This window comes from Furipterus horrens, unplaced genomic scaffold (genome assembly GCF_987537825.1).
Source record: "Furipterus horrens unplaced genomic scaffold, mFurHor1.1.pri manual_scaffold_16, whole genome shotgun sequence".
In the NCBI taxonomy this organism is placed as follows: Eukaryota; Metazoa; Chordata; class Mammalia; order Chiroptera; family Furipteridae; genus Furipterus; species Furipterus horrens.
The window spans coordinates 4,100,183-4,113,949 of record NW_028327186.1 but is presented as its reverse complement, the minus strand read 5'-3'; the positions used below and the strand labels follow the sequence as shown (position 1 = coordinate 4,113,949).

The window sequence follows — 13,767 nt, the reverse complement described above, 5'->3', positions numbered from 1 at the left end:
GTGATCATCCTGAATCAGGGTGGGCCCCATGTCCAATGGCATGTGTCCTTAGCAAAGAAGAGAAGACACACAGGGACAGAGGAGTGATCAGTCTGTAAGGCACAGATGCCAAAGAATGCCGGCAGCCACCAGAAGCCGGGGGTGGGGGGGACGGGGACACAGGGCATCCATTCTCCTTCAGAGGTCCGAGAAGGAATCAATGCCGGCGACACTTTGACTTCAGACTCCCTATTTCCAACACGATGAGAGGGTAAATGTCGGTTGTTTTAAGACACCGCGTTGTGGTCACTGATTATGGTGGCCGCGGGGAAACTGACACAAGAGGCCATGGTCACGAGCGTGGACTTTATTCTAAGCACAGTGAGAAGTGATGGGCTGGGGGAAGCGGGAAGAGAGAGAATCGGGTTTAATGCTGACGTGGACCTCTCCGCCTTTGCGTGGAGAACGTCTCGGGGGAGGGAGTGGGGGCCGGCAGGGAGGACGGTGCTGAGGGTCTGACAGGGCAATAGGCCCTGCTGTTCGGCGACCTTGGGGGAGTCTCCTATCTCTCCCAGGACCACCCACTGTGCAGAGACCCCCTACTCCCCCAGCTGCGTACAAACCCACCCATTCCTCACTGAGCAGACCCAGGGAGAGGGGCAAGGAGCAAGCTCATGACCACCAGTGGGGCGGGGCACTTAATAAATAAAAGGAACGGAAGATTTTCACAGCAACCTCGGGATTCCCAGCACAGCCTCCCCTCTCGTCTCTCCTGGGGCCACTGGGCCTGGAGTCCGGAAGGGGGTGAGAACACAGCACTGGGACTCCCATGGGAGGCCGGTCCAGGGACTACGGGGACAGTGGGGCAGCCAAGGCACAGGGGACACCTAGGCCAACATCACACCAGGAGAAAAGACAATTGGCTCCCTCAGAAGCTGTGCCCTGCACCCTTGCTCAGCACTGATGACCTCTCACTTTTGTAAGAGTTGCTCTCAGGCAGATGCAATCCAACTGTCAACCATCTCAACAGTGTCCAAAGAGGCCCTACTCTGAGGACTTCTGGGTGTCACATGACATGGGGTGACGTGTGCAACAGGCCAAAGGGGAGCAGCCCTCAGCCAGGGCACGCTAGCTGCCATAGAAGGCACAGAGCACCGGAGACAGCCATAACCTCTGTGTATGTTGCTCTACGCTTAGCAAAGCCTCTCCACCTAAATCAGCCTCCTCTGAACACTGTCAGGGGGCAGGGCTGGTGGTCTCTTCCCCGTTCTTGTATTAGTGCTAATGGGGGCCCGGAGGGGGGCATGTTAAATACAGCCCATGCACTTTTTAGGCAACCTCATGAACGAGGTCCATGTAGAGACAGATTAAGGCTGCCACTGGCCATAAGGAGAAGCGCTGGGACTTGAAGGCTTGTCTGTTCTGTCTTCAACGCCTGGCTCTTCCCACTATGCCACAATAGCTCCCTCTCATGGGGGAAAATGAGGCCCAGAGAAGAGAAGGGTCTTCCTTGAGGTCGCATGGCCTCTAACAACCAAGCATGCCAAGCCCTAATCTCAGTGCCATGATTCCAAACCCAGAGCTCTCTTCCCAGAACTTCAACACAGAGCAACGTAAAAATAGAAACCACACTCAACTTCCCACCATGGAGCTACACAGGGTATCTAATCATTTACTGAACTGGGACGGTTAATTTTGGGTCAGCTTGGCTGGCCACCAGGTGCCCAGATTAAACATTATTTCTGGGTGTGCCTGGGAGAGCATTTCTGGATGAATTAACATTTGAATGGTAAAGCAGACATGGTGAGGCAGAGGGTCCTCCCCGATGCTGTGGGTGTCATCCAATCCGTCAAGGGCCTGACTAGAACAAGGGGCAGAGGAATTTGTCCCCCACCCGCCTTGGGCTGGGACATCTCTCTTCTTCTCCACCCCCGGTTCTCAGCCCTTAGGCTCGGACAGAAGGAGACCAGCCGCTGTCCTGAGTCTACAGCTTGCAGACAGCAGGTCACGGGACTTCTCAGCCTCCATAACCATGTGAGCCAATTCCTCATAATAAACACACCTATTTATCTATCTGTCCCTCTAGCCATCAATCTATCTCCTATTGGTCCTGTTCTCTGGAGAATCCTAATATATCATCAACGCTTTTAATGCAGAAGTCATTCCTAAATGATTGAATACCTCCTATGTGCCAGGCACTCTGTTGGGTGTCGGAGGAAAAAGTCTGAATAAGACAAAATACATGATACCCATTCTGATAACACTACCAGAAAAAAAAAAAAAATGACGTTCCTGGCATTGACTAAATAGCGAGCATAAAACTCTCTTTACTCCGGAGGTTCTCAACATTGGCCCCTAGAATGACCCAGAGAGACATAAAACATCCGATTCCTGGGCCCTGCCCCCGAGATCGTGATTTATCTGGTCTGGGATCCAGCCAGGGCATCGGAGTTTTTTAAACACATGAGGGACTGGCTAATTATTCATCAACATGACTTAATTGTGAATATCAAGCATTTCTATTTAGTCATCATTTATAATGTGCTCATTTACAAAATTAATGTGATGCAGCTGAAGGCACAGGAAACATAAAACAGGCCGTTGAAAGAAATAGTAAAACCGGGAAATTTCAGGAGAAGAGAAAAACCAGGAAGATGAAGGAACTGTAGCTGACTAGCCCTGAGCTTTCTGAAACCAGCGTGGAAAGGTGAGCAGGAGGGTCACAGTGTCGCTCCCCTAGATCGAAGGAAGCCTGTGGGGAGAGAAACCTACCAAAAAAAAACCTATTTCTAGTCCAATAGTTCTAAGAGGACAGCTTAAGCCTGGATGCACCCAACAGCTGACCCCACAGATGCTTTGTGAGTCATCAGCAGACAGCCTGCTCCCAAATCAGCTACCCGCCAGCTGGAAGGCTGGCCCCTTCTCCTGAGTGTCCACGGGCTTCCCTGGAATGACCCCCGACTGAGGAAGTCCACGAAGCTGGCCAGGAGGGTCTGCTGTCCAGCTGTGTCCGGGAACCCTTCCAGGGAGGCTCGGGCCAGGAAGCAAGAGCCACCCCCTCACAGCAAGGACTGCGCCCTTGCTCACAGAGAGAGACGCTGTGCTGGACAGACACGACGCCCCGGCACCTGGGCCCTTGGGTGCCTTTCGTGTTCCTTATACTCAACGTCTCCCGGGAAGCTGGGTTCTGTGTAAGGCAGTGAGAGCTGCCGGGCAGAGCCTGGTCCAGGTGCCCAGAGAGGCCAGGTCAGGGGCACTTACGGGGGGTGGTCGCATTTCCGCTGACGGAAGCGGGCTCCCGTCCCGCAGGTGCGGCTGCACATGCTCCAGGCACTCCAGGGGCTCCAGTCTCCGTCCACGTGCTCCGGGATGGGCGTCTTGCTCACACACTCGCCCGCTCGGCACCACTGAAACACAGTAAGTCCTTCCATGTGAAAGGTCGCCAGGCCACCCCCAGATCGCTCTGTGCAACTCACGCCAAAGGAGACGATTTCGGGGGGTGCCTGCGTACTAACTCTGGAGGCATTCCTTCCTCACTCGACCTGACACCAATAACCCTCTGGGGTTTGGGTTTTGCCCTAAACTCCTGCATGCAATGTGCAGAGCTGGGGGTTCCTAAATTCCACAAAAAAGGGTTAATCCACACAGCTCGTGAAGAGACCCGAGCTTCTGCAACCTTGACTGAATGTGGGTGCCTCTCGGGAGGGCAGCGTGTTTCCTAGCTCTGTGGTTTTGAACTTCAGAGGTGGGTGACTGAGTGGTTCCCAATCACGGCATCTCCTTCAATCCCAAGGAAATGGCTGGCCCCAGGTACCTCTCTTCGCTAACTCTTATACCATCTCTCCCGCTAATGAAGGTCAGGCCGCAGGCTCGCTCTCTGAACCTCTAGCTAGAACGGGGGAACTGTTTCTCATTAAATCCATTTCATGATGTCAGATCCTGTTTTTCCATGTCCGGTCTATGGACGTAGAAGTTTTCACAGAAATCCACTGATGTGACAAAAGGAGTTAATATAACAAAAATAGTAACTAGGTGATTCTTGTGTTTTATTAGAAAATGAGGAGATAATGCAAGTAGCCCACTACCCAGAGTGGGCCCCATGGGCGTCTCTTCAGGGGCTCCTGAGAACAGTCTGGACGGCCTCTTGGGAGACGGGGGGTGGGAGGGGCAGCCCGCTGGGAGCAGTGGGAGGTGGGGGTTACCTTGTCTGCTCCGCACTCGGTACCGTCCAGCGGGGGGTCCAGCTTGGTCTTGCAGGAAGCATCCCCTTCTACCAGGCACCACAGTCCGGCACACATCAGATGCTGCTGACGAAGGAAGGAACGTGACTGCCGAGGACAACCATGGTCAGGCCATGCTGGGGTCACCAGGGGGCCCAGGGACTGGTTTGGACACAGGAAGGGGAGACTGAACCCACAACCCAGGCAAGTACTCTGACTGGGAATCGAACCTGCGACCTTTCAGTTTACGACACACCGCTCCAACCCACTGAGCCACACTGGCCAGGGCTCACCTAGAGAATTCCTTAACGCGCACACATATACAATCAAAATAATTCTCCTGAAGCAAAAATAGGCATTTAAAAATACAGACTCCCGTTTGTATTAAGAGGAAATGCAGACATGCACGAACGGTTCAGAAGGAGGCTGTTTATGAAAATGATTGGAGCAGACACAGCCACCGTCTTCCCCGTCTGCCTCAGTCTCCCTTGCAGGACTCAGGGCAGGCAGCGTCGGCACACATGGCGTGCTCTTCCCGAGTGCCCCTGCTGGAGGCCACCTGGGCCACGCAGCAACCCTGGAGCACGAGGGACGGGAGCGGGAGTGGGGAGGCTCTGAGGCGGGCCCTACACGTGTCCCAGTGGGGTGGCCCCGTGGTCCGCGTGGTCGCCTGCCCATCTGTGCACCTCCTTTGACTCTCCTCTCCCCTCCACGTCCCTGGCCCCCTCACAGTGCTTCCTGGGATCCCCTCCCAGATAAACGACTTGCACCCAAATCCTCGCCTCGTGGTCTGAAAATTGAGACCAGATGTACTTAAGGCGCTTTTAAAGACACAGTTTTCCACGATGCCAAACCCAATCCATGGTGAAAAACCTGAGCTGGAGCGGGAGAACGTCACCTTCCCGGGCATGGCAGGGGGTCTGGGGGTGCCCTTTGGGTAGCATGGGGGTCAAGGGTCCCTATGTACAGCCCCGGCAGTCGCGGCGGGGCTTGCCAAGGGCGTACCCTGCTCAGCTCTGAGGTCTGCTGTTCCAAGTCGTCTCAAACATCTGCGTGGAAGATATGGGCTGTCAACTCCGCTGTCTCATGTCAAAAAACGTCTAGAAGAGGCAGGGACAAAAATAAAGGCCAAAAAGGGCAGGAAAGCAGAGCTGGAGGGTAAGAAAAGCCCACGGCTCCTTCTCATTTTTCAAACGTGTGGGAGCCGCTCTCCGCCCTGAAAGCAGCAGATGGTTTGAGGGGAACCTTGTGCGTTCGGGTTCAGAGGAGCCCCTCATCTCCATTAGGACGATAAAAAGATAAGAGCCTGGAGCACAACACCAGCTGGTCCCATAAAGACGGGCCGCGCACCTCGTTAAGTGTTTGATTCCACGCCCTTTGACCCAAGAGCTCTTGGAGGGTGTGGTATCAGTGTGTGGGCATGTGCTCCCGGGACAGGGCTGACCCAGGAGGGGAATTTATGGGGTAGGAGTGCTCGGGATTAGGAGAAATAACTGGCCCTTCAGGACAGAGAGGAAGAAGGTGGCGTACACTGTTTATTATGCATTTTATAGACAGCGCTTGCCCATAAAACTGTTCTCTTCATCAAAAAAAAAAAAGGGGGGGGGCGGATGAGGTCAGGCAAAGATTTCTTAAACAGAACACAGAAAGTACTAACTATAAAGAGATGCATTAATGAATTATGCTGTATCAAAATGAAGAACTTCTGTTTCCCAGATGATAATTGTAAGAAAGTGAGAGAAGATATTTACAATACATGGGAGAAATATCTGTAATGCACAGAACCAACAAAAAATGTGTACGCACAGTATCTTTTTTGAATCACTCCTACAGATCAATTAAGAAAAAGATCTAGTAGAAAAATGGGTAAGAGACTTTAACAGACATTTCACAAAAGAGGATATCTAAGCATAGAAGAGGGTCAGTAACCATAGTGACCAGTTACATCCGTCATCCTGGAAATGCAAATTAAAATCACCACCAGATACCACTACACACCCACCGGGAAGACTGGCTGGAACGAGAGATGGAGAACACCAAGTGTTGGCCAGGGTGTGATGTGAAAAAAGACTTCAAACCAATGATGAGATTCTAACTTGGTTCAGAAACTTTGGAAAACGCTTGGGCAGTACTTACTAAAGCTGAGGACATGCACAGTCTAATACCCAGCGATTCTGCTCCTAGGTATGTGTCCAATAGAAATGTGTCTGTACGTTCACCAAAAACACCGTCAAGAATGTTCACAGACATAGAGTATTTGTATTAGTCCCAATGTTGGAGACCACCCAAAGGCCCATCAATAGCAGAACAGATAAACCGTGGTCTCTTAGAATAATAGAATACTATGTGATTCTATTTATATGAAGTTCAAGAACAAGTAAGGAAGGACTATAGTGGAGGGAGTGAGGATAGCGGCTGCCTCTTTGTTCAGTATGAAAACAGAGACAAGGGGCATGAGCAGACAAGGTCAGCCACAGCCTGTGACCCAGGCTCGGCCACCAGCATCGCTGTGTGTGCCAAGCCCAGCGCTCACCCTTCTGCGTTCCCTTCTCACTGCCGGACAAGCGGGGTGGACTGCTAATGCTTGCTCCTCCGGTACCTTTGAGATGGGTCGTTGGCATTCATGTCATGCTTTGCAAATGACAAAGTGCTCTGACATCTGTCGTCCTGAGGCTCACCTCAGCCATGGGAGGCAGGGAGAGTGAGCTTTGTCCCCTCTTTCCACTTTTCCAGTGAGGAGGCAGATGTTTGCGGAGGTCAAGGGCCCTGATCTAGGTCAGATGCACAGGACTGGGGAGTCCGCTTGCTGAGGTTCATATCCCAGTTCTTGCCCCATGGGGTGGTTACTCTGGTGTGTTCACTTTATAAAAATGAAGCAAGCTCTCCATTTATCTGAGCACAATTTTTGTATGCATATTATACTTCAATGTTTGGAAACTATTTACTCAAAGAAAGTAGGGGGAGGGAAAGAAAGAATTCCAAAAACAATGAAGAGGAAATGACAGATATGGAAGACACACAAAGGAGATTGGACCTAAGCCTAAGTAGGGGGCAGACAGGATGGGGTTTTGTTTTGTTTTGTTTTTTAATGTTTTCCACTTTTCCAGTGAGGAGGCAGATGTCTGTAATGGTCAAGGAAAACTGGCAAAGAATGCTGAAGGCAGAGGCAAGTCCTGATATGGGGACGGGATTTCCTAGGGAAAGCAAACAGCATCTGAGACAGCCAGCCAAAGGTCGTGTCCCTGGTAACGGGAAAAGGCATCAGGCTGTACAGCAGGTTTCTCCACGGTGGCGTCTGCTGCCAGAGCTGGCGGGGCCATGCTCAGAAAGATATAGGAAAGAAAATGGGACCCGAGATGCTTATGTCCTCTAAACACTGTTGCTCACATATTTAGGTAACAGGAAAACATTCTGTACATACAAAGGGTTGACCTCCCCCCCTTTTTTTAGAGAGAGAAAAGACTTCAGTCAACTAAGAAATAAAGGAAAAGCTCATGGCGAAAGGACCAGAGTGAGCACAGATTGAAATCAATGGGGCCTGAAGCGGGAGGGCAGAATAAATTATACTATAAACTCAGATAAGGCAGAAATGACACAGGTCACAAGAGCCTGGGGTGGGAGCAGTCAGCAGCATGTCTGTAGATACCCCAAGTTCTTTATCTTTTCTAGCTGGGGTTGGGGGAGCAAAACACAGCCAGTTCGTGACACAGACTAGGAGAGAAGAACTTGGAAAGGGAACGTATTGATCGCTAAGAAAAGAATAAAATTAGCAGGAGTGTGCTGGGAGTGGAAATGCACTCACGCCGTCACGCACATGGGTCAGGACACAGGAGGAACTGCATAGACGTGCACCTAAGGCACCTTTTGCTTCCAGCAAACGGCAAACTAGATATTCTGGGGGAGGCAGGGCTGATCTTCTGATACAAAAACAGCTAAAACACCATTCTTATTGCTGAGCTCACCAGAAGAAAAGGCAATAAATATGGAATCTATAAAGTTGAGCCTTAAACTATGTGGGTTTGAAATGCACATGTCTGGTTATATATGGATTAAAAAACCCACGTGCAATGGACCCACGCCATTCACCCCAATGTTGTTCGAGGGTCAACTGTATTTTCCATCAGTGGCTGGGAATCTGCATATGCGTGGGGCTGACTTAAGTTATGTGTGCCTTTTTGACTGTGTGGGTGGTTGGCGCCAGACCCCATCCTTGTTCAAGGGTCAAGTGTATGTATCCATACAGACAGACATGTTCCGATCTGTGGGGAGTGAGCCGTCCTGAGAGCCGGAGCTGACCACGACACTGCTATTAAGAAGCTAAGTCTCCCCTTGGACTGGCAGCAAGAGCATAGACACCTTGAGACACCCAGGGAACCTGCAAAGGGGCCTCCCCATTCTAGAAGAATTGGCGGAATCCAAATATAAATTCTCACTCTCCAGGCTCTCAGAATTCCATGGTTATGTTCAATAAAACATGAACTAACAGGCCCTGGCTGGTGTGGCTCAGTGGCCTGAGTGTTGCCCTGCAACCAGAGGGTCGCCAGTTCGATTCCCAGTCAGGGCACGTGCCTGGGTTGTGGGCCAGGTCCCCAGTTGGGGGCATGTGAGAGGCAACCACACATGGATGTTTCTCTCCCTCACTTTCTCCCTCCTTTCCCCTCTCTCTCTTTTTTTCTTTAAAAAAAAAGTGAACTCACTATTAAACACAAAACCACGAGTAACAATTGGCAAAAACAACAACCAAACAGATTTCAATTCCTAAGGTGCTTAGAGAAAACAATGATCAGTTTCAGAATATATAGTAACTACCTATAAAAGGTTTAGAGAACTGGAAGAGGAGGTTCAGTGAACAAGCTAGCAACAAGATACTATTAAATATGGTCAAGTGAATTTGAAAAGGAAACTAGGAAGAGCTTTTAAAGATTAAATATATAATTGTTAAAAACAATGGATTTTGACACTGCTAAAAGAAAAGCTGTGTGACTAAAAAGCAGATCTGAAGCAATCACAGAGCACGCAGCTGGAGAAACTAGGAGCAGGAAAACACAGATAAAGATCAGGTAAGAAGCACACACAGAAGACCATGTTAATTCCTGGCTTTGAGAACGGCCTATGAGTCTCTAAGGTGTTAACACAGGGAAAAGCTGTCGGAAAGGTGTGTACATTCTACATTAAATCTAAAAAAGTCTAAAAAATGGCTATCTGCAGTAAAAAAAAAAAAAAAAAAAAAAAAAAGGACAGACGACACTGTGTACATGGGTACCGAACAATAAGACACACTGTTAAGAGAAAAGAAATCAAGATGCACAACAATATAGCAGTATGCTAATATCTGCATGACAAAAGGAAATATATAAGTGGCTTAATGTGGGTTTTATGCCTTGTGCATAGATGGCTTATTCAGAAAACCAAAGTTAATCCTGAAAAATCACACTGATAACCAAGCATCCATGACAGGGCTGGTCTTTGCTATAATTACTCAGTACCCACAAGGCACACTTGGGAAGTATTGGTTAGCTGAATTTAAATGTATGCTATGAACAATAATATTTTCCATGTTCAACATGTTGGCACAATCTTTTGAAAACGCAGATCTTGGCTTAACCCATCCTTCCCTCCCTCACGACCTAGCTAAAACCACTACGACACGGCCCCACTCTTCCCTCAGCTCCTGCCCCTCTCCTCTCCCTGCCGCTTCCCAGCACGCTTATCTTCAGTTCACCTGACCACCCACCCCCAGGGTTCCTCTGCACCCCATGGGGGCCGCTGCTTCTGCCCCAAGGCCCTGCCTGCCCCCACACCAGGCCCGCCTCCCTGAGGGTGCTACTGGACATACAACGTGGACAGCGAGCATGACCCACTGCCCGTCTTCAGAGAGCTCAATTCGAGGAGGAACCTGACCTGAAATTAAGAATCATAATAGAGAGACAGGAAATCATCGCCATAGTCTTCAAGGCCAAATAAATCTAAAAGCCCTGCCCTTGTGAAGTCTTTCCTCCTTTCCCTTCCCACCAGGAAGGGCCTAGTGGCATTCTAAGCGCATGCTCATCTAAGTAGTCCTCCTGGTGACAGAGACAGTCCTGGGTGTCTCATGTCCTGCCCCCCTGCCCCCTCAATCCTGAATTCCTGGGGGCAGCAGCTGTGTGTCACCTCCTCCTCTCGTGAGCACACATCTGGCAGCACATTGTACATGCCCCAAAGAGACTCGCTAAGTGGATGCATGGATGGATGGATGGATGGATGGATGGATGGATGGATGAATACATTCACGAGGAAAGCAATGCATGACTTCAACAGAGTGAGAGAAAAGCTGACCCACCCTCAGCACTGACCGAGCCCGGCATCAGGCAGGCTGAGCGCTTGATTGGAATTGTCTTGTTACTACTCACACCAGGCTTGTGAGAGAGAAACTATCACCACCAACATCCCGCAGATGAGGAAACACTGTCATGTCACCTGCCGGAGCTGTAGAACAGAGACCTCTGACCCCAGACAGCACACTCTTACCCACTGGTCATTTTTCCTCCGTTGGTTCCCAGCTCCCTTTCTACCTCCTCCTCTGACGATCTTGCAACCAGCTGGGCATGAGGCCTCACAGCTGCAGAGGACTCGAATGCCCCGTGCCCTCTGCCTGCTGTGACTTATTGGCAAGCATCACTGGGCAGCATAGCCTTTGGCTTAAATACAAAGCACATTGAGACAGTGTGGGAACAGATAAAGGTGCAGTTACTCAAGCCAAATCAGGGGTAGGGGTGCCCAGAGTGCCCCAACTCCTGACGTAGGAGAAGCCCTGACGTAGCAATAGAGAGCCATCGACCCAGTGCAAAGAGCAGGGAACATGAAGCAGCTCCCCAGTTCTAGCATCGGCTACCACATTGGCCACATTTACTACCTGGCAAGTGAAAGTCCCGTCAAGTGTATGTGGCTGCAAAGTCCCTGAAGCTGCTGCATAACAAACAAGCCCGTGCCAAGCTGCTTTCCCTGGGACACTATGGGGAAGGGTTGAGTTCCTCGGAAGAAAGACGCCACTGTCCATGCGTTCAAGGCATTATCCTGTTTTTCTTCTTTAACTGGTCGTATCCCCTTTAAGTCCTCTCAGGGTTACTCTGATCCTCTTCCTCACGGCGCACCCGCTGAGTGCCTGGAGAGGCACTCTGACTCCAAACTATGCTGAAGGGAACAGTTATGTAAAAACCCTCAGAAATGTGTTGCTGATAACACAAGCCAAGAGGAAGATAAAATAAAATGCTAAGAGCTGGATGAAAAGGGACTAATCCAAATTTTCCACACAGACTGCTGCAGTTTGAAGCCTTTCCCCAGGCCAGCCGGCCAGCCCCACTTCTGGAAGGTTCTGTGAGTCCTGGGTCTGGCCACTCCTTCCACGTTTCTGAAGGCTGCAGAGACCAGTACCTGGCCGGGGCCCCCGGGGGTGGATGCTCCTGAAGGCGGGCAGAGTCGGGGTGCCCGGGCTTTCAGCTGACCGAGGGGAGCAAGAACCCAAGGCTCACACACAACTCGCAGAGAGCTGGAGAGCCCTCTGAGGACGCAGTCTACTGTAAACGTCCAAACACTTCTGGAAAATTGGGGCCATCTGCTGCCAAAGTCCAACAGTCTTGAGAGAGGCTGCAGCTGCCGGGCAGGAAGCTGAGGCTGAGGTGGGCAGGGCGGCTGTCAGCCTGGCGTCCCGCAGCACAGCCTGTCTGTCTGGGGGGCGGGGTGGAGCCGCCCTGGGGAAGCTGGGTGAAGAGAAATACCCGAAACCCATGAGACTTAACAGAGAACACGTGGGCCGGGGCGCAGAAACTTCTGACGGTCCCTGGAGGAGGCTCCGACGGTGCCCCACGTTGAGAAACCACCAACATCAGAGAAAAGAACATTGCTGTTCCAAGAGGAATTGACACTCTGAGCGTCCTGAATACCCCGGGATCTTCATAGATCCAGATGCCCACAGGCATGAGGACATGAAGAGGTACAAATGGGCAGTCACAATATAGTCCTGGGGATGTACAGTATAGCACCGGGAAGAGAGCCCATAAGACTGTAATAAACACATATGGTGCCGGGTGGGCACTGGAAATATTGGGGGGAACACGCTGTAAAGTATGTGGTGGGCTAACCACTATGCTGTGCCCCTGAAAGTAATACAAAATTATATTGAATGTTCACTGTCATTGAAAAATACAAAGATGCCCATGGGACTCGGGGAAGGACAAGAAGAGCCTTCCCATCCTGGGGACTGGGCGTGTGTCAGAAGGGATGTTGGATGTGGGAATGCAATTCCTGGGGCTTCTAGGTGCCCAGAATACCAGGAGGAATAGAAGGGGAAGCACAGAGAAAGATGAAGCAAAGAAGGACCCGCCAAGGGGACTGTGGGCTCAACAGTGTCTCCTCTTCCACGGGCTCCAGGAAATGAGACAGTGGGGAAAACGATACTCCCTAACCTTCCCTGGGTGCCTACTACGTGCTAAGTGCGCTCATTCATTTGTTCCTTAGCCCTCCGCACAGATAAGGAGAATGACTTTTCCCGTTTGGCAGATTAGTAGACTGAGGCACAGAGAGACTGTGTACCGTGCTCAGGAGGCAGGACACGCCCCCGCTGGGCAGCCTGACTCAAGAGCCCGCCTTCTTCACCACGGAGGGAACTGTAGGCAGAAAAGAGGCATTAGACCCTCGAAGGCCTGTTACCATCCTAGTTGCTCTCGCCCTCCTGAAACACTGGCTTCCAGCTTCTGTCCTCAAGAAAACCGCATAACATGCACATCTCAGTCCACTGTGAATGCCGTGATCGTAGGCACGTTCAAGGCAACCCACGAGGCCGGCGCCCATCACGTCCCAGCACAGCCTTCCTCACCACACGCGTGGGCTCGGAGCAATGGGGGTGGAACGTGTGGCCCAGAAGCAGGGAAGGTAAAAGGGGGAGGGCTCATCACTAGCACCTTGCCACGGAGAAACTGCAGGGGAGGGGACGATAAATATCACTGTCACGGTGAGAAGGGGTGAGTGCTCTGTGGTGCTGTGATCATCGCTGGGGTGCTGCCCGACTCCTCACTTCTTGCTTCTGTCTCCAGGAGCAATGCCAGACTCTTGCTTTTAGCTGACACTACCTACCCTTGGCCTTCCCACCCTATCACCTGGCAGAACGTCTGCGCTTCAATGGATTTAAAGTCTCGTGGAGGGGTGACTCTGCTTTGCAGGGACTGCTGACAAGGACAGGAGGAACTTGTAGTCATAAAAAAGATGGATTGGGCTAATTGCGTAAAGTTCGTTTTCCCTTTCTAATAAATATTTACTACCCGCTGTTTATAACGTTTAGGTTTGGACTTTCTTGAAACGCTTTATTGAATTAAAAACATCACATTACCATTGGCTAAAAGAGGAGACAGCTCTATTTGCCAATAACTCCTGCAACAAATGCCAGCTAGCCGATGCCAATTTTTTTTTTTTTGGTAGATCTTATTTCCATGGACAGCTTTGAGCCTTACAATACCAGCATTCTGCAGACATGAACGACGCGGTGGTGATGGCATGGGGGTCTCCAGGGCCCTGGGAATGATCATAGACTGTATTC

General features: G+C 50.8%; 1 protein-coding gene across 1 annotated transcript in view; it reads right to left on the bottom strand.

Annotated features, from left to right (window-relative positions):
• The window catches only part of ADAMTS17 (ADAM metallopeptidase with thrombospondin type 1 motif 17), a 205,773-nt gene that overhangs the window by 89,774 nt on the left and 102,232 nt on the right, over window positions 1-13,767 (bottom strand). Inside the window, exons 11-12 of the mRNA XM_090263585.1 lie at window positions 4,182-4,283; window positions 3,241-3,386 (exon numbers count right to left, since the gene is read on the bottom strand). Coding sequence (XP_090119711.1) covers window positions 3,241-3,386; window positions 4,182-4,283 — 248 coding nt within the window. The remainder of the gene's footprint in view (window positions 1-3,240; window positions 3,387-4,181; window positions 4,284-13,767) is intronic.